The 20,781-nt window shown below is 41.5% G+C and overlaps 1 protein-coding gene across 1 annotated transcript in view; it reads right to left on the reverse strand.

Annotated features, from left to right (window-relative positions):
• The window catches only part of LOC133128076 (neurexin-3a-like), a 396,336-nt gene that overhangs the window by 264,530 nt on the left and 111,025 nt on the right, over positions 1–20,781 (reverse strand). Inside the window, exons 9-10 of the mRNA XM_061241322.1 lie at positions 8,714–9,152; positions 3,176–3,559 (exon numbers count right to left, since the gene is read on the reverse strand). Coding sequence (XP_061097306.1) covers positions 3,176–3,559; positions 8,714–9,152 — 823 coding nt within the window. The remainder of the gene's footprint in view (positions 1–3,175; positions 3,560–8,713; positions 9,153–20,781) is intronic.

A 20,781-nucleotide genomic window follows, 5' to 3' on the forward strand; every position in this document is an offset into this window, starting at 1 on the left:
TTTTCGCACCATTCTGTAAAGTTGGGTACACCCTTTGCCCTGTTGTGTCACAGTTGGCTGCTCAGCTGTTTCATGGCCAGCTTTGTGTTGTTGCATGCACAATTCATGCAGAAGAAGTTTAGAGTTTATTCTAGGTGTGGAGTGGAGAATTGGAGTCTGTTGCTGTTGTATCTGAACCTGAAAAACAAAGAATTGTCTTTGCCAGTAAACCAGGCCATTTTGGGGTGGAAAAATATGAATGAATGAATCAGGTATGTTAAAATCAACTGTTTAGAACATTGTTAAGAAGCACGAATGCCTTGGTGAGCTGTGCAATAGCAAATAATCTGGTAGGCCACTGTAGTGGATGACCCAAGAATACTTTGGATTGTGAAGAAAATTGTTCAACAGATCAAGAACTCTCTCCAGGATGTAGGCATAAATGTGTCAAAGACTAAAATAAAGACTACACCATCTTGAATGCAAGAACCACTGGTAAGCCAAAACGCCCAGGTTAAAGTTTGCTAAAAAACTACATTTGAAAAACTAGTGTTCTGGGACAAAGTCTTGTGGACAGACAAGATGAGCATTAACCTCTAACAAGGTGATGGAAAGAGAAAAGTGAAGAGAAAGAAAGGAACTGCTCAGGATCCAAAGCGTTCATTGTTTCATTTCAAATCCAATAAGCTGGAGTACGCAGCCAAAAGAACAAAAATAGTGTCACTGTCCACCGGCTGCACTGTAAGCCCCAGAATACAAAGCGCATTGAATCATTTCCACTAAATAAACTCGAAGTGAACTAAAGAAGAAGAGCAGATTACTCTGGAAAAAACAGGACTGCTCTTTTAATAAATGAGTGAATAAATATCATATATGTAGATTTATAGCAAAAACATTAATTGGGTTCCAGGAATGTTCCGCTGTAGTTGTATTAAGAGTGAAGAAGATGTCTTGTGTAACACAGTGAATCAAATGCAATAGAACTCTACCTCCTTGAGTAGACCACAAAAGCACACCATATTAAATGTGGTGTGGCCTTATTGCACATCCATCCATCCATCCATCCATCCATTATCTTAACCCGCTTATCCTGAACAGGGTCGCAGGGGGGCTGGAGCCTATCCCAGCATACATTGGGCGAAAGGCAGGAATACACCCTGGACAGGTCGCCAGTCCATCGCAGGGCACACACACCATTCACTCACACACTCACACCTATGAACAATTTAGACTCTCCAATCAGCCTAACCTGCATGTCTTTGGACTGTGGGAGGAAACCGGAGTTCCCGGAGGAAACCCACGCAGACACGGGGAGAACATGAAAACGACGGGGATTCGAATCCAGGACCTCCTTGCTGTGAGGCGGCAGTGCTACCCACTGCACCCACCCTTAATGCACAGAAAAGCTTAAATATTCTTCAAGAATGGGAGAGATTCGAAAATTCCACATAAACCAATGGGGCCCAGAAGTGCACATTAACCAAGCTGCAAATATTAAAAATAAAATAAAATAACATATTGCAGTTGTACAGAGATCATTGGAACATGGCATTATTAAGTGTTTTTTTAATACTGTTGTTCTTTTAAGAGGTCAAAGCCCACTTACCATTATCGAAATGCTGAAAATAACCATTAGTAGAGGGAAGCCAGTTCAAGGATTGGTCCGTAACTGTATTCTAAACCTCCCCAAATGTCCAAATGACATCTACAATGACTCATGCAAACAATATCTGTGATACTTATACCCTGACTGTATAAACATGATTTGCAGAGAGATGGGTTCAGAATTGTTCAGAATACAGCATGCAAAAGAAACTGTTCTGTCTGAGTGGAAAATGTCCAGACATTTCAGAGAAGGCACCATGCAAACACCGGCAGCCAAAATAATATTTACATTTAATCTTAAAAATTATCTCTGTTCTAGTCCTCCGCTGGAGCAATGCAGGGTAAAGGGTCTTGCTCAAGGGCCCAACGGCTGTGCGGATCTTATTGTGGCTACACCAAGGATCGAACCATCGATCTTGCGGGTCCCAGTTAGGTACCTTAACCACTACGCCACTGCAAAAAACAGTCCAATTCAAACAAGATACACCACTGTAGCTCTCAAACAAGTATAGCAGCATTAACTGGGAACATCAATCCAGATCAATCCAGATTTTTTTTTTATATCACAGACATATTCACACTTTTGTAGAAAATCCATTGAGGCTTTCATACATGAGTTTGGAGTTTAGCCACATTTAGTATTTTTGGAAGTCTATTCAGGTAATTACAAACAAGCTACTAAAATATTAAAAGGACAAAGTCGATAATTCCATTGAAAGAAAATTATTGGGGAATATTACTGTTTTACTATTCCTGTATTTATGGCTGATTCACAAACTGCCTACATAAAATGCTTTGAAATGTTCCTCTGAGGTGAATTTGTTTCAGGAGCTTAGACTTGTAGCTAGCCTTTAATCTGCCTTTAGCTTGCTTCTCAGCCCAGCTGTTACATCCATTTGCAAGGTATGTGTACAAATACTCCACTGCCAAACATTCCACTCATTGACATTCTAAGCAGCTATTCCACTGTTAAAAGCATTTTACTTCCCCTACTTGGTAAATAATAATAAAAAAACACACTTCAATGTCAAAAAAACATTCTAGTGCTACAAACAACTGACAGTATAAAAACATTTGCATATGTACAGTACTATAACACTTCATTTTTATAAGCATTTTTCTATATTTCAACAGCTTTTATATAAACAAGTAAAAATACACTATTTATCAACAATAATTAGAAAAATCCTCATAATTTACTCAAATCTCCATGTGACTAAACCATAATGTGCTGGTAAATTACTAAATAAAACATGCAGAAAAAAAATATTTTTCATTATGGCCCATTTTATCTATTGCGGCTTGTGAAAGGATTGTGAAGTGCGTTACATGTAAAAAAAAAAAAAAAAGAGTTAATTATTATTAATTATATATTCCAGTTATATGACACGTATGCATGTATTTTATATTTTCAGCATACTCTATATGTGTTTCTTGTATATTTTTTTACAAACCTTTTGCACATGGGTAAATAAGGTTGGCAATACACCTGGGGGGATAGCTGTTAGATTTGCAGCTTGAACAGAAGCACGGCGTTGTAGGAAGTGGGAAGCGGGAGGGAGCAGGAGAGGGAGCGTGGACAGCAGCTCACCTCTCTCACACGTCCTGGACCAGAAGCCGGTCCCCGTGCAGTCGCAGACGAAGCGGTTCCAGCCCTCCTTGCAGGCGCCCTTGTTTTTACAGGGGTAGCTCTCGCACTGCTTCCCGCCCACCTTGTTGCAGGAGGGCTTGATGCCAGCTCCGTTCTGCGACTCTGCGATCTGCCGGATGTCCTTGCTGCGCCCGTCGATAAACAGGTCCCGGACGCATCCCACGTAGCCGTAGTTGAGCACGGCCGTCCACAGCTCGGTGGGCAGGACCAGCCCCGCCCGGTTCTCTGGGAGACCCCCTAGGTACATGTCCCCCTCCAGATCCAGGATTTCGCTCTCTCCGCTGGCTGTGAATGGGGTGCGCCGACTGTTCACCGAAATGGTGCCTGTGGGCAGGAATAAGGGGTGGTGGGAAGGGGGGAAAGGAGTAGAATAGCATTGAGCAGTGTTTCTTAGGCGATGGGTTGGCACCCAAAATGGGTCATGGGAGTGTATGAGGTGGGTCCAGGAATAAGTTTGTAGTCCATTAGGCTATGCTAGTGTGTGACAGGTCCCTGGATGGTACTAAGTTATTCATTTTGGTCCCAATATTAAAAAGCTCAAGAACCAGTATTCTGACTGTATTTCCCACAAAGAAATGGAATTCAACTAGATGTATAAAATGAAAGACACAGCTGCACAAGGCCAGTACATGGATAGTCTGGAAAACATCCATGGATAGATTATTATTATATTTCCTACTACCATGCTGTAAAAACCAGCTATGCCAGCTGCTCAAAAGCTGGTCTGAACTGGTCAACCAGCCTTCAGCTGTTTTAAAATGCAGTTTGAGCAGTTTTTTCAGGAAGGTATACAGCCTGTGCATTCAGTGGACACACACCCGGTGTGCATTAGTACAGGTGTGTGTGCCCACTTCAGTCTGCTGCAATATTATATTATGGTATAATTCGCCTTGTGAAGGTCTGTGGGCAGTCTTGTCACCAGGTAGGCGGCTTTATTTTTTTAAGGTGGCGACTCCATGATGGCTGCTGTACGGACACAACCGAGGCCTTCCGGTTGGATAAGGAAAGCAATCGTTCTTGACGCTTCGTTCTCCCAGCACGAGGTGGTTTGGACACAGTGTTTGTAAAACTGAGCCATGGGAGCTCAGAGACGGGAAGCCACGGCCAACTCAGCGGCTCATCGCCTTTTTGAAGGCAGCCTGGTCTTAAAAAAACTTACCCATTCAGACGTAGCGGAGCGGATGAGTTTAAGGTTTGTTCTGTATGCATAGTTAAGCATGAACATAATGTTGATGAACAAAACCTATGTCATCCTGTAAGAAAGAGATAGGATCTTACAGATAAGATGGACATTGGCGTCAAGGCCTGAGGGTATTTAAGCTAAGCCGTACGACCAGAGAACGTTGATGTAATGTGACTTGTTTTGTTCCAGTGACCTTTGATAAAATTTTACTTTTCTGTTGTAAGTGTAGGCGGCACGGATGGTGCAGTGGGTAGCACTGCCGCCTCACAGCAAGGAGGTCCTGGGTTCGAATCCCCGTCGGCCGGGGCCTCTCTGTGCGGAGTTTGCATGTTCTCCCCGTGTCTGCGTGGGTTTCCTCCGGGTACTCCGGTTTCCTCCCACAGTCCAAAGACATGCACGTTAGGCTGATTGGAGAGTCTAAATTGCCCGTAGGTATGAGTGTGTGAGTGAATGGTGTGTGTGCCCTGCGATGGACTGGCGACCTGTCCAGGGTGTATTCCTGCCTTTCGCCCAATGTATGCTGGGATAGGCTCCAGCCCCCCTGCGACCCTGATCAGGATAAGCGGGTTCAGATAATGGATGGATGGATGGATGTTGTAAGTGTTTGTTGGCTTGGGTGAGTTCCTGCATTGTCCTGACTTTGATTCCACTTTGAGAAGCTGGGTCTGAACAGAGTTTAGACCCCTCTAAACTCTGTTGGGATCCAACACGTCCCAGCTGAAAGCATGTGGAGTCAAGTCCTTCTGGCTTTTACTTATTTTTTTCTCATTTTACTTACCTACCACCATATTATCTACTTTTGTACAGTGCTTTCCCCTCATTACTCATTTATTTACTTACTTCTTTACGATTACCTATGTTCCTACTGCACAACATGAAGGAGCATCACACATCCAACACAGCACAGATTTTTTTTTTTAATGACGCACAATATTCTAACCATTTTGACATCTCTCTAGCCAAGTACTGAAAAGAATCAATCACTGCAAGAAGGTGCCAGGGAATATATAGACCAAAATATCGTCTCTGGTCTCATCACAGCTTTAAGAAATCACCCAGAGGGGCAGACTAACAAAAAGAAAAACAATTGTACAATGTATAAGGCATGAGTAACATGCTGTATTCTAACTGTATTGAAAAACATGAAAATAGTTATCCTAGAATAACATTAAAGATGTACTTCTTTTGCAGGGATTTTTTTTATGTGCCTTCCTTAGCTCACTTGCTAAATATAGTACAGCTGAAAAGACAAGGCAAAAGCCTACTAGCAGATGTTTCCTTGTGATATAGTATCAATGTTAATGATAGATTTGCATTTGCATATCTTAAAAGCAAGTTCAGCTACAACTAAGCTTAAAATGGCATCTGTGCTGTGTAAATGTAGCAATACTGTATCTGTTCTAGTGCTTATATTTGGAGCCCTGGAATATATGTATTTTGATTACTGAGACTGGAACAATCACAATGCTTAAAAATGCTGAGATGCTTAAAGTTGTTATAGATTCATGAAAACTACGAGGCTATAAGTTCTGCTCAAAACCTACACTAGGTATACATAAACAGACAAATAGTTGTTTTTGAGAGGTCAGTGGCAAGATAAAGTGTCACATGAACATCAGCAGCTCTCAGAATCAAGTCCATATACCTCCTGACTTTTAGCATGACCTGCTCAAGTTCCATGTTACGTATGGGAGAAAGTTATTTTGCAATAGCATTCTGTCAGGATATATGCAAGTCAGAGCTGCCCAATCTTGTTCCAGGAGATTTATGCCTTGAAGGTTTTCATCTCAGTCCTAACAAAGCACACCTCATTCAACGTCTACAGATCACATCACATAGAGAGCTAAATAGTAGTACTAGGTGTGCAAAATCAAACATACTGGATATTATAGCATCTCCAGGAACACGGTTAGGCAAACCTGCATTAAGTTCCTAGATTTGAGGCTAGCAATCACATCAGTCAGCAGTGAATTGTATGCCTGCTAGATAATGCTCTATGTTAATTTAGCTATGGTTACTTTAAGTCCAGTATACATCATACAGCAGACTTGAGATGAGACGAGACAAGACGAGATAGGAGAAATCTCAGAACGTTTTTTTGGCAACATATTATGAGCTTGATGAAAGCCTCCTCTCGCTCTGCTGTCCACAATTCCACCATTTTTTGTTACCATCAGTTGTTATTCATTATTGGTTAAGTTCTAAAGTTCTAAGTTCTAAAAACCAGTCTACAACAAACAGTCAACTTGAAACAAGATTTGACATGGTCAGTTTCGGAAATGCAAGCTGACAAGAGCATACATTCTAAAACTGGACGGTACACCCTGCTAAGACTTTCTTCAAAAAACATTCTAAAACCCTAATGTTTCATCTTGTCTTGCCTTGTGTCAAGTCGGCTGTTTGATGTAGACTGGGCTTTATAAAAAACGTACAGTTTAAGGACTAATCCCATATATTTGTCTGACGTATTCTTCTGCACAGGGTGTATTACTAAGTGTGAGCACACTTCCCCCTGCTTCAAGTTAATTACTCTGAGTAAATTGGTCCTTGACACGTTTGTCCTATCTGCTGAAAGCCACTGCATAATCCTGTAGTGACAAAGACATTTTATACTTTTGTTCGATTCAAGTTTGACTGATTATTGTAGGGACCATGGGACTATACTTCCCATGATTCCACAGGACACTTCAGTGACACTTACAGCACTGCCCCAACGTGACATCTAGCTACAGTTAAACCAATACTGTAATGCCAGAGGCAATACACTTTTACAGTATACGACCTAGATAAATCGTATTGTCCAGTCTCTTTGCTCTTTGCTCTCTCTTCACTCTTCTCCAACTATGTCTCGCCCTCCTGCTCCCGATGCTCAGATAGAGGCTGAGCTTCCCACAATGACGAGGAACCACAGGCATAATTAAATCTATATGCCTATTTTAACTAAAGTGGAACCTGGTGCATGCACATTGCTGCATCAGCTGAGCACTAGAAACGGCAGAAAACAAACTTTTATGTGAGCACCGCCAAACAAACTTTTGGAACCAACGAAAGACCTCTTACAAAGACGGATTGGACCAGATCGCACACAGAAAGACCCATGCTTGCGTGCATTTCCCTGATCCTCAGGGCTAGCATAGTCTTAACCGAAATACTTGTGAATCTGTGTGTTTCTATTTGTATTCGTTTTTGATCATTTCAATGCATTCTGATGATTAGGTATACTTCTGTGAATCGGCTCAAACATATGTATAGAGTTAAACACACGTAGCCTCTCTCACACTTCACAGTTAACTTTAACACTTCCTCTTCACTAATGTAGCTGGTAGTCGTGAATAACCCACTAATTGTTTCTTGTATTGCTTTGAGTTGAAGCTACGCATCACTCTTTGTCAAGTAAGACCTGTAGCATTAGTTTATTCTGCCATGCGGGCCTACCCTAGCTACATTTACTTTCCTTTCCTTTGTTCAAGGAACACGTGTGTTTACATGCATGTATGCACAAGTACACACAACAATACTTTTTCTTTGCTTCTTCCTTTAGCTTAACCCATGTATGTTCTGCATTTGTAAGTTTAATACATTTATTTTATTGAACCTGGTGTGTGTTTTGATGTCACATGAACATGAGAACTGAGCAAAATCACTCCCAACCTACTGGTTATTTATTATATTTGACTATTAATATTTGTAACTTGAATTATTCTTTACATTGTTCATCCATATTTTCAATTATACTAATTTTATGAGACTGATTACTTTTTCCAGTTATACTGCTACACCATATAATTGGCGCCATATGTGAGCATTATTAAGACGGAGATGTCCTGATCACGCATTCTCGCAATTCTACACATCGTGAAGCGGCATATCCCCTACATTATCAAGAGCTTTAATTGTGAAGTGCCTGCAGCCCATCCTCACCAGATTTCACTAACCTGAAAAATGAATGCAGTCATGTAGTTTGAGGCCAAAATGTAAAAAAATCAACTGAAAATATAAAAAATATGTAACTCAGGGACCAGGGCTTCCTTAGGCTAATATACTCAATAACTGTTCATGCTAGTGACAGTAAAAAACTCAATAAAAAACAAACCTGGGTCAAATACATAATTGTTTTAGATTCAATACTTTTGCCTGGTGCAATTTGAGAGTATTGCACCAGACAAGCTCAGTAAGTGTAGAAAAGTATTTGAATCCAAAACAGGTACGCATTTCACCCAGGTCTGGTGCACTGTAGCCTTTGACTGTGATTAACAGAAATTGGTGGTTGGTGGTGAGTATAGAATGCCCCTAACCTGATCTCCCATCCCTCTGGACGTCCACGTGGTACCAGGCCCCGTCGTTCACCTTGGTCAGCGTGGCCTTCACCTTGATGGTGCCTGAGCCCATGTCCAGCAGAAGGTAGAGGCTGCCGTCCAGGAGCTCCACGGCGAAGAAGTCCACCTTGGTGTTCCTCTGGCTGCGTAGGCCTTTGGCTTCCTGGGGCTTACCGTGGGTGAAAAGTATTAGGCCATTGGGCTCTGAGGTGCGGAAGTCGAAGGAGATGGAGCCCATGCGTTTTGTGTTCCACTTGGGCAGGCTGATGTAGGCCTCTGGCGTCTCAAAGGAAATGGGGTCCAGGGTGGCCACGTTCTCGCACTTGAACACCACGTCGCCCTGGATCTTCATCTTGGGGTCCACGATCCGAGCCAGCCGGGAAAGCTCCAGCCTGATGTCATTGTTCTTGTACACCACCTGCACCATGCCATTGAAAGAAGCAAACAAAACGGCCCCTGTTAAGTTCAAAGTTGAATGTGTGATGCTCCTTCTTGTAAACAAGATCACATTTTATTAAATGGAGTCTAAATATCTCCATTCTGATCCCCACCACCTGCCCCCATGCTCCTACTAGTTAATATAAATGGTATAAAGGCAAAAACGCAATTACATTAATAAGGAATTATATATTTTTTACAACAATATTCCCCATTGAATTCTGTGAATAAACTTATTTTTTCCCCCACAATTGTATGTAGTCTCTATAATCTTTTTGGGTATGTCATGGCTCGGGGTTTCTTAGCCTACCTATTTCTATACACAAACGTACGTGCGTTCTCAATCAGTGCATTGATGGGAATTTGTAAACTACCAATTGCACAAAAGACTTCTGGGAGACCAAGTAGTGTGTAGAAATTTCACTTGACTGTTGGGCTCGGGAAACTGAATCAAGTTTTTACAATACATTGGTGCTTTACGGATACATCTGGACAGAAGGTGCTTATACCACTGCCTAAAAACCCCAAGAAAACGGTTGCTCGTGCTGTCAACCCTCACAAAAAAGATATGCCTGAAGTACTGAACAAAATCGAGTAGAGGCTATATAAAATGCACTTTCTTTGTATTTTCCAGAAGTAAATGTTTTAAAAATAATGAAAGTATAGCCTACGACTGTAGGATGCAGATCGTAGAAATAATTATAGACCTTCTGGAGCCTGCCTCTGCAGCCTATCTGCACTATCAGAAACCACATATTTGCGAGGGAGAAAATTGGTTGTGCGAGAGGTACGTAGTCGTTTTTTGAGAAACACGTTTTCAATATGCGAGTGGAAATTCCTGTGTTCATCATGGCCTTGCATACGCATGGATATTTGTGCACGCACACACGTGCACAATGCCATTTCTGTACCATTAGGAAATGCAAGGATAGAAATTATTTCATAATAATACTTAGCAGTCCCCTTTTTAGCAGTCCCCTTTTTCTAAATTAATGGTGTACATTAGCCTCCATAATGATAAAAGCATTGGAAGATCATTCCATAAGCATTATGCAAAAAAAGTACTGAAAGTGGCTGTTTTCATGTAGTTCATTTTGAGATTAGAAATAAAACAGCTACTTTTCTCAAAAGCAGTCTGCCTAAAATAGAATGGGACAAAAACCTTGAGCCTGCAGGCCTATTCACGCAGCCAACGCGCACTAGAAAAATAAACATAAATTGAGACATTTTCACAGCCGTTGTGTTAAATACCACAAAAAATACAAAGGGAGCAGAATTGTAAATTGAAATTCATTGAAGTGGAAAATTGAAGGCTTTTCTCTCTATCTCTATTTAAAAAAAATAAAATAAAAACGTCTTTCCGGGTTTGTGTGGATAGTGTACCCAGCATTCAGAAAACAGCAGCTGGGTTTGAGAACACAGCTGTCAACAGAGATTTTGTAGCTCGGGGGATTACAGATAATCCAAAAGATTTGACAGCAAATCAACAGAGAAGCTGGGGGAAGCGCTGGACCAGGAGATTGTCTTTTTTTTTTTTACACTCAGGCAAATGGGGCGAGATAGAGATTTTCTTTTACTTTTTACTCCTTTATTGCACAGAACAAAAAGGATAAATAAATGAGACCTATATGTTCACAATATTATCACAAATACGCATTACATGTGTAAAACCCCAAGCTAACCCAACGACGGAATTTAGCGAGGGCTGAAGGTATCAGCGTGCTCATCCTTCTGGTGTTGCTGAAAGAATACTAGTAGGGTTAAAAATTAGTGGCCCCTATGAGGAGAGTCTAGATCAGCCAATAAATAAACCATGATACAAAGACAGGAGTACCACTCTGCCTTCTGCTCTTTACTGGTCCGGGCTGACCAAGAATCTCCACAATAGGGCCAATATATTCACCTTTGTTTATCTGACTCCATTTTAGAATAATAATTTATTAGTTATCCACATTAGGCAGATTTCTTATTGATAATTTTGACTTGATCGCTATAGGAATCCTGTACTGAGATTAACTCTCCGAACAGTCCTCTGCTGGTACCGCCGCATGTCACATCGCGCGTTATGTGCATGTCTCACAAACTGACTAGATATCTGTAGTCATCACAGAGGTCGCAGGAATAGCTACTCTTGGGTATATCTGTTTACAGCCTAGGGACCCAAGCAGACCAACCTAGCTACAGCTGTGCTCGACATGAATGAACTACCACGCGGAGGCGAGGGATTTACCATCATAGGTCTATGGGTGCTATACGCCGTGATACATTAAGCGTAAATATTCATCCTCCCTCGACCAGTTTGAGGGGGCAAACCAAGCATTCCCTGTATAACTTTGAGTGTCAGTAAGTGAAACCACACAGATCAAGTTTTAACAATTTTATTTTATCAGGCAGGTTACATACGTAATTACACACTAGTTCCAAATCAAAAAACATTACAACGGAAACCAAATTACGGAGTCTAATTAATAAAACCTGGTAATAAAAGCTACATACGGGAGTCTGGCTACAGACACCCTGTACGTAGAGATTACGTGCACTGTGTGCACGGGAGGCTGATTGCATTCTCCCAGATTACTTAGTTTACTGTCCTTAAATCCAAAATCTGGCCTTTGAAGTTAACCCTAAAAATGGGTCACCCATCTGTAATTTGGAGCCACGCCTCCCCAGGAAACGCAGGGGGGTTGAGGCACATGGCTTTCACTGGGGCAGAGCTCCACACAGTTTCTCCTGGTTGGTTATGATGTCCAGGGTTTGCAGTTGCAGAAATAAAACCATTGCACCAGTCGCACTGAAACAATAATAATACCAAACATGAATATTATCTAAACTGACTTTGTCATGAAACATCCAATGCTGGACACATCATTTAGTGACTGAGTAAAGAGGGAGAGAGCAATAAAGGGGGGTTCAGGAGAAGGTCAGGGCCTATCAGGCCGTGCCCTCTGAAACCTTCCCGTGCCGTAAAGGATGTTGCCCCGTAACGAGTTTTACGGCTGGAGGCCTGAGTCTTCCCCCACAGGCTCCTGCCCGTATGGGTGCGGAGATAGTGGGGGTTAATGGTGCATGCTCCTGGGTTAAATTACTTTACAGCCACATTTTGCCACAATACCAGAGGAAGCCAGCAAGCTGACCAGCCCTGAGTGATAATGCCAGATATTAATAATTTAATACTCTTACACATGGAACCCTAAGAAACATAACAAACACCACAATCACACAAAAAAAAGCATAGTTAAAAAAAATGGAGAGACATACAGAGATAGAGAGGTTGTTGGTTTGATCACCAGGTGACGCACTGATGTTTTAGCTGCTGGGCTCTTGACCTAAAATATGTCCATGAAACGCATAGCTGTATTCAACATCTTCAGCTATGGAGTGTAAATCATGCTGGATAATGATGACTGCCAAAAAAATAATAAAATACTGCATAATTTCATCAGGATGTTTCTAAACTAGGACACAATATACTAGGGGCTTAATCAGAGTCTTATCAACAAGTGCTAACATTGGCAGATAAAGAAAGTTGGTGATGATTGCTGTTCAGTCAAACGAAACAGGAAAAACTTGTTTCTAGTCTCTTTTCAGAGAACATCCCTCCATCCATTATCTAACCCCATTATTCCTGGTCAGGGTTGCAAGATTGCTGGAGCCTATCCCAGCATGCATTGGGTGAAAGGCAGGAATACAGGTCCATTGCAGGGCACATACACCATTCAGTCACACACTCATAGCTACTGGGAATTCAGACTTTTATTGGAGATTAGCCTAACCTGCATCTCTTTGGACTGTGAGAGGAAGCTGGGAGAAACCCAGGCAAAATCCATATGGACAGGAGGAAAGCATACAAACTCCACACAGAGAATCTCCAGCTGGGACTAGAAAAAGGAAATGCTCACAGGCCATAATGGACACTCCAGTCATGTATGATGTTTATGTTATAAGACCTAATGACTTTATGGTGTCTGTCAACTAATTTAGGTTGTAGAGGAGTCAGAATTACTGTTTTCTCAAGTCATGCTAGCTGTTCACATACTGAAATGCGATGCTGTCAAAGCCAAATCAATGCATGCCTTGAAAATATCAGGACTGAGAGATACTCCAGGCGCTTGCTAAATCAGAGAGCCCAGAAAGTCAAAAGCTGGAGAAGTTTATCATTAATTCAGGTGCGAGTTTGAGAAAAGTGCTGAAGCTCTTGCTCCCATGTTCAACTGCAGCACATGAACTCATAATACAGTACATAATACAACTACCCATTCTAGAAAAAGGGAGATACGCCTGCTTTTAAAAGGTATAAGTATTCTATGTGCATTTTGACTGAAGCCATGAACATTTCTATAATTGCGAGGTGGTCTGATAATTAAACAGAAGATGTGAGCACACACAGGGTCGATAACGGGGATAAGGGTAATGGAAATTACAAAAGAAAGAGCGATTGAAAATGACCAGTGGTCACCATCTCAACTTTGAGATGTAATTGGTGGTCTTTACTATCATTTTCCAAGAGCTGTCTGCTAGCTCAGGCAGCTTTGTAATCAAAATATGGGCCGTTACAACTCTATAAAGCAAGCCATCTCTACCTCCCCACGAAAATGCAGTATCGATCCCTTCACAGACTTATTCATTTCAAGTAAATTTTGCTTATCACCCACTGCTTGCATCGTATGTTATTGTTACCCTCCCACCCCTGTGTCTAATTATGATAATGCAAGATATATGACGAGCAGAAATTCGAAACCTTTAATTGTTATGACAGCGAGGGCCAAATAAGCATGCAGAGGTGAAGTTTTACATACTGTACTTGCCAGTCCAGAGGAAGCGACTGTCACTGTAGATGGATGTTACCCATCTCCAGGAGCGATTGAAATGACCTTGAAACCCGCACCTGACTGCAAATCTCCACACAGCTGATTAAAACCATGATTATATTGATAGCTGCTTTATTGTTTTCCACTCGTCCACACCATCTCGGTCCCTAGATGTGTTTTTGTCAGGTTGTTTATTTCAGAATTGGCTGTCAAATTGAAAAGAAATTTAGTTAACTACAAAATAACAAAAAACTGTGTATTTCTGACCCCATTTAACACACTTGTTTAAAACTCTTAACTACAATATATATTTTTTATTATCAAACCATCGTACAGGATTAATTGCATTAAGCAAATAAAAGAATAAAAGGTGACTTGCCTTGAAAAAAACACCCCATTATGTGCTCTTAAGCTCTGCTCTACTTCTTGGTTCAGAAATGGCAGTATAAAAAAGAATTACTGCCTAATGGATGTATGGATATATTCATGTATGGAAGATAATTGATAAATTGAGAAAAAATACAGTAGTGTGCAGAAATGTGGGCACCCCTGGTCAAATTAATTTTACAATTAATATCTAAGTGAACAGAAACAAACCTGACCCCTAAATGGTACAAATCTTGTAATCTCATTTGGAGGGGAGGTGCATTGTTTTGTTATTTAAATATCTTGGTATGTTTTCAACATTTAATTCTATTCTGCTTAAAATTTAGCTATGTATTTTAGTTCAAAGGTTTTGTGTGACTATCAACTATTTTTCACACCTTACATGCTTGAAAGCCTCTACAAGGAGAAGTGAGAAGATCAAGGCGCTCACACAGGGAGTTGAAGATAAAAAGCAGTTCATTAGGGGGGCTTAGAACACTTAAAAAACTGCCAATGACCTGCATGTTCAGGCTCAAAAAGCCTTTGTAAGGGTAAAGCCCATTTGAAAAGGCTACCACCAGTGACAAACTTTGAAACTTTGAGTTATGCTTTCAAAAGGAGAATTCCAATTCTACTAAGTATTCAACTCTGACATGGTGAGGGTTCATTTTTGGTTTATTCCTCTTAAAACTTTTGTTTAAACTGTTTGCCACTTTTAACTTAACTTGGCTAGGGTATGGTTGAATGAGATATATTTTTCACATTGGAGAAATGTTTCTATGCTTTCCCCCAGACAGAACAAGACACCATTGCAATCTATATTTCTTTTTGTGCTTTATTCATGAATAATTTTGTATCATATGTAGTGGATTTATGAAGAACACAATGGTTTCTATATTTGAATGTGTCTCTGGGTAATCCCTGTCAGTCCACTACGTGCAGTGCAGCACAGATACTGTATGCTTCAAACTGGAAGACTGCTTCCTCTGAGTTGCTGTGGCCTACACACATGCAGTTTGCATGATAACAGTTATTCTCAGTCAGAGATTGGAGGCTGAGGTATAGCACAGGCAATGTAAAATAAAGAAATTCAGGAACAAATGAGAAAGAAAGTAACTGAGATCTATCAGTCTGGAAAAGGTTATAAAGCCATTTCTAAAGCTTTGGGACTCCAGCGAACCACAGTGAGAGCCATTATCCACAAATGGCGAAAACATGGAACAGTGGTGAACCTTCTCAGGAGTGGCCGGCCGACCAAAATTACCCCAAGAGCGCAGCGACGACTCATCCAAGAGGTCACAAAAGACCCCACAACAACATCCAAAGAACTGCAGGCCTCACTTGCCTCAGTTAAGGTCAGTGTTCATGACTCCACCATAAGAAAGAGACTGGGCAAAAATAGCCTGCATGGCAGAGTTCCAAGACGAAAATCACTGCTGAGTGAAAAGAACATTAAGGCTCGTCTCAATTTTGCCAGAAAACATCTTGATGATCCCCAAGACTTTTGGGAAAATACTCTGTGGTCTGACGAGACAAAACTTTTTGGAAGGTGTGTGTCCCATTACATCTGGCGTAAAAGTAACACCGCATTTCAGAAAAAGAACATCATACCAACAGTAAAATATGGTGGTGGTAGTGTGATGGTCTGGGGCTGTTTTGCTGCTTCAGGACCTGGAAGACTTGCTGTGATAAATGGAACCATGAATTCTGCTGTCTACCAAAAAATCCTGAAGGAGAATGTCCAGCCATCTGTTCGAGACCTCAAGCTGAAACGAACTTGGGTTCTGCAGCAGGACAATGATCCAAAACACACCAGCAAGTCCACCTCTAAATGGCTGAAGAAAATCAAAATGAAGACTTTGGAGTGGCCTAGTCAAAGTCCTGACCTGAATCCTATTGAGATGCTGTGGCATGACCTTAAAAAGGCGGTTCATGCTCAAAAACCCTCCAATGTGGCTGAATTACAACAATTCTGCAAAGATGAGTGGGTCAAAATTCCTCCACAGCGCTGTAAGAGACTCATTGCAAGTTATCGCAAACGCTTCATTGCAGTTGTTGCTGCTAAGGGTGGCCCAAGGGCCATGTAGGTTTGGATTTTTTTTCTCCCTTAATAATAAAAACCTTCATGTCAAAGCCGCATATGCTTAGCTGTAGTCTGCAATGTATAAAAAGCAGCTGGCAACATCACGTGTGTCGGAACAGCTCTGTGGATGTCTACAGTCCCCGATAAAAGCAGTGGGAATGTGGCAGCAGCATATAATCGGACATTACAAATTACAGTGGGAATTGGATAGTTAATTAAAAAACTAACCCTAACCCAGGTCCTGGAGAACCACAGAGACTGTTGGTCTTTGGTTTCTCTGAAGCACGCAATTCAAACAAAAAAAAACAAAAACTGGTGGGGTGGGTTAACCATGAAATCATTCTCTTTAATTAATTAAAGTGCTGAGTAACAAAGAAAACCAGCAGCTCCTGTCTAGGCGAAACAGCAGCCTTATAACTGTATAACTTCAGAAATAAAGGTCAGATAAATTGGGTGCATGAAGCTGGTCACAGCTATTTTAAAAAGTCATAGTCAGCTCTTCTTTCACAATGATATGCTTTTTGTATTGTTGCACACACATCCTGCCGTGATCGGCACTTCTGTGCTTCTTCTCTCAGGGTACTGGTTGAAATTCCCAGCATGCACCAGTGCATTACCAGCAGCAACAGCTGTTTCTCTGGTGGACCTGGCCTCTAGCCATGGGCTGGTGCCAGGCAATGCCTTTCCTGAGGGGCTCTGAATCCATCAGCTGGAAGGTACAGGATGGGCTTAGCCATCTGCCAGCGTGAGCCTCCTGTTCTGCTTCCCTGCCCCGCCTCGTCAAGCCGTCCTTCCCCTCCCAAAATCCATCAAACAGCGAGAGGAAGGCTAACCTACAATGCTATAACCCAGGGATCAGCAACTCACAGTCTTCGAGGGCGCCGAGAACCGCTGGGTTTCCTCCCTCCCTTTACTGTTCCTGAGAGTCAGGTGTGAAAATGACTGGATTTGGATTCAGGGGGTTGATGATCCCTGCTATAACCTGTAAAGTTAAAGCTGTCCATCTCATCACCTGAATATAAAAAGCTAAGCTCACAATCGCAGAGCGGATAGGACTGGGGAATTGCGAGGGGATGTCTTCAGCTCCCGGAAAAGACTTAGACAAGGTTCCAGGACAGCCCCAGTGGCATTCTTAACTTCGGAGTGGCGGTAGTGCGATCACTGTTTGTAGAAATATTTTAGACTCAGTTAGCCTGAGGTTCCCAGCTGCTATCTCCAGGCACCATGGCCTACATTAGCCAGCAATGCTTGCCTTCTACACACAGTGACTATCCGGAATCTTCATCTTATATAATGTGATAAACAGTACTGTATACTTTATGTATCCAAAATGCAGTGCATCTAATGTATTTAATGCAGTGCATGTGTATTTAAATGCCAGTATTTATGTATAGTCATTTTAAAAACTTATATTCTAATATGTATAATTATAAGCATTATATTTAACAGTGTATTAATGTGCATATGTTGCTCAATGCTGCTTATGCAGGACATTTTCATTGGAAGAGATAAAGATTTGTAGGGGATAATGAGGAGAAGCAATCTTTCACATGGACGGAAAATGAAGCATATTTCTGCAGTAAAAAAAGTATGCGATTAAACGCCACAAGACAATAATTATGTCCACAGTATACACTCTTGTTATCTCTGTAGGAAAACTATAAGAATAACAGCATCCACCACATTTATCAGGACTGGCTGGAAAAAAAAAAGAGAAAAAACTCACAGGGGAAAAAGCTGAGCTCAAGCTGGTAAAGAACTGCCTCCATAATTTGGCCAATGCAAATCATTCAAAAACAAGGGTACAGTGACACCTAAAGCCTTATAGCCAAAGAGGACTGCTGTTGTGGTCATGAAGCACAGAGACATCTCTGTCACATGTCAGCATCATTTCGCTCGCAGCCCTTTGGGTGTTTTTTTGGCAAAGTTAGGATATTGAGCTGAAGCTGAAAATTCCTTAAAATTCCCATATACGTAGCTTATTACAGGAATATTACTGATGCACAGATGGGTATCATGGTGCACAAGGAACCCTTTGATTCCATAGAACAGCGCTACTCAACTCTGTGTCCTGCAGACCACAGTGTCTGTCTTTGCTTCAACTGTGCGCTACACCACCTGATTACACTAATTAACTTATTACACAAACCAGGCAAGTAAAATAATTTATGAAATCAGGTGGTGTAGCGCACGGTAGGAGAAAATACCTGTAGACACTGCAGCCCGCAGGACGTGGAGTTGAGTAGCGCTGCCATACAAGAACACTATCTAGTTCAAGGGTTCTTCGTCAGGAATAATGGTTCTTTGTCTGGGAGCTTTGGCACTTCCGGAAATAACAAAAGAACTATGGGCTCAGGTTCCCCACTGCATTATCCTCTTCTTCTGACTCCCAGGGCACCTACCGGTTACCACCACCATTTTGTGAGAGACACACCTAGCGTGAAAAACCACCAGTACTTTGTGGGGTAGTGAATCAGCATCTCAATGTTGGGGGTGTAAACATAGTGTGCAACCTAAAAAAAGCTAAGAGCATCCAGGAAGTAGACTTGGCTGCAGTGAGACAAAAAAATGAATCACATGATTCACAAAAGCGAATCACATAATTCACAAAAATGAATCGCATAACTCACAGTTGTTATTAGCACTCAGAAAATGGTCAAAGGTGAGCTCAGAAGACTCTGTTGGTCTGTAAACTCATTTCAAGTGCTGTGGGTTTGAATCATGAATGGGACACTGCTGTTGTACTCTTGAGCAAAGCACCTGACCAGAATTGCTTTTGGTAAAAAGAAAATAAATTCTATAAGCTACTGATTAAATATAATTTGGCCATAATGTACTATATAATATGCATTCAAACGAAATTATGTAACAGAATCTGCCGGGAATAATAAAATATGATAATAATAATATGTAAATATAAGAGAATAATAATAAAACACCACCAGCAACACTGCTAGCAAGGATGGCGGCTCAGAAATGTAGTGAAATAGTCGTGAAATGGAGGAAAAAGAAATGGTGCGGGAAATAGGGCAGAGGGGGATTATGGGTCTCTGTGCTCATTGGGGGAGGGTGAGTCATGCCCTGGGAAGAGTCAGTCTGTTTTTTCCCAGTCACCAGCAGTGTGTGTGTGTTTCTGCCTGCATGTGTGCATGCATCTGTCTGTATTCATGCATCTATGACTTGTCGAGGCTACTGACAGGCCAGGTTGACATACACACACACACACACACACACAATATCACACATACTATAGACTGTTTCACTCAGAGTAAAATCTCAGACCTGGGGGGACTGAATGGGGTTAGATTCAGTTCCTGCTCATTACTCCCTGCCTGAAAACACCATCTTGTTTGTGACCAGAAAATGCCACTACACATAAATTAATAACATATAAAAAGAAATTGAAAACATAAAAAAGCTTAAAGCTTAAAGCATAAAGGCAGTTTTATGACAGTAATAGTATTGCTGGGATGTCTGAACTTCGCTTGGTGTTCATGTGTCTCAATGAAAGGGACATTGCCAACAGAGCCAGCTGTTCAAGCTGGTCCCATTCCACACACCACAGAAGGGGAAGAGATAGCTAACTGTAGCAAGTGAGCAAAATCCCAGAGCCATGCATTGATACTCCCCGCCTCTGTTCAGCAGCGAAAGTGGGGCCCTCCAGACACCTCTCCCATCACGACACTTTCAAAGACAAGTAAATGTTTAAAAAATACATGAGTAAAATAAAGAAAAGATATATACAGTACAATAGCAGATGCGACGACACATGCTTTTCGACACAAGCTTGAAAATTGAACTGGTCTAGCTGGGTATGAGCTGGTCAACGAGCATGGCCAAGCTGGTCATGAAGCTGGTCTAGCTGAGTATGAGCTGGTCAACCAGCTAGTGCTAGTAGCTTGTCTGAGCTTGCAGTAGACCAGCTGTTGAAGCTTTAACCATGTTGATCTGGGAGCTGGAGTGAACTGGTCAAGCAGTTAAAAACATACCTTGGGCTGTTATTTTCAGCAGGGTGGTGTGCACAACGAGACTAAGCCCCTTTGGGACTTGGGGGATGCTCGTAGAGAAAAAACTTTTAACTATGGCACGTTGACTCGTCTCAAGCACGCCCATATGTAAAAAGTTAGTAAAAATTATATATGCTGATTCTAATGTTTTTCATGAACATCTCATTAAGATGGCGGCAGGTGTTTGTCACGGCCTGGCAGGTGCTGTTGTCTCACCGTTCCTAAAACACACTTCGAAACCAGCTGTTCTTCAAAGTGAAAAACTGTCATCACGGACATTTTACGTGAAAAATATAAAATCTTTTTATCTCACTCTGTAATCCTCATCTTACTTTATTAACGTCC

The sequence above is a fragment of the Conger conger genome, chromosome 5, assembly GCF_963514075.1.
Source record: "Conger conger chromosome 5, fConCon1.1, whole genome shotgun sequence".
Lineage (NCBI taxonomy): Eukaryota > Metazoa > Chordata > Actinopteri > Anguilliformes > Congridae > Conger > Conger conger.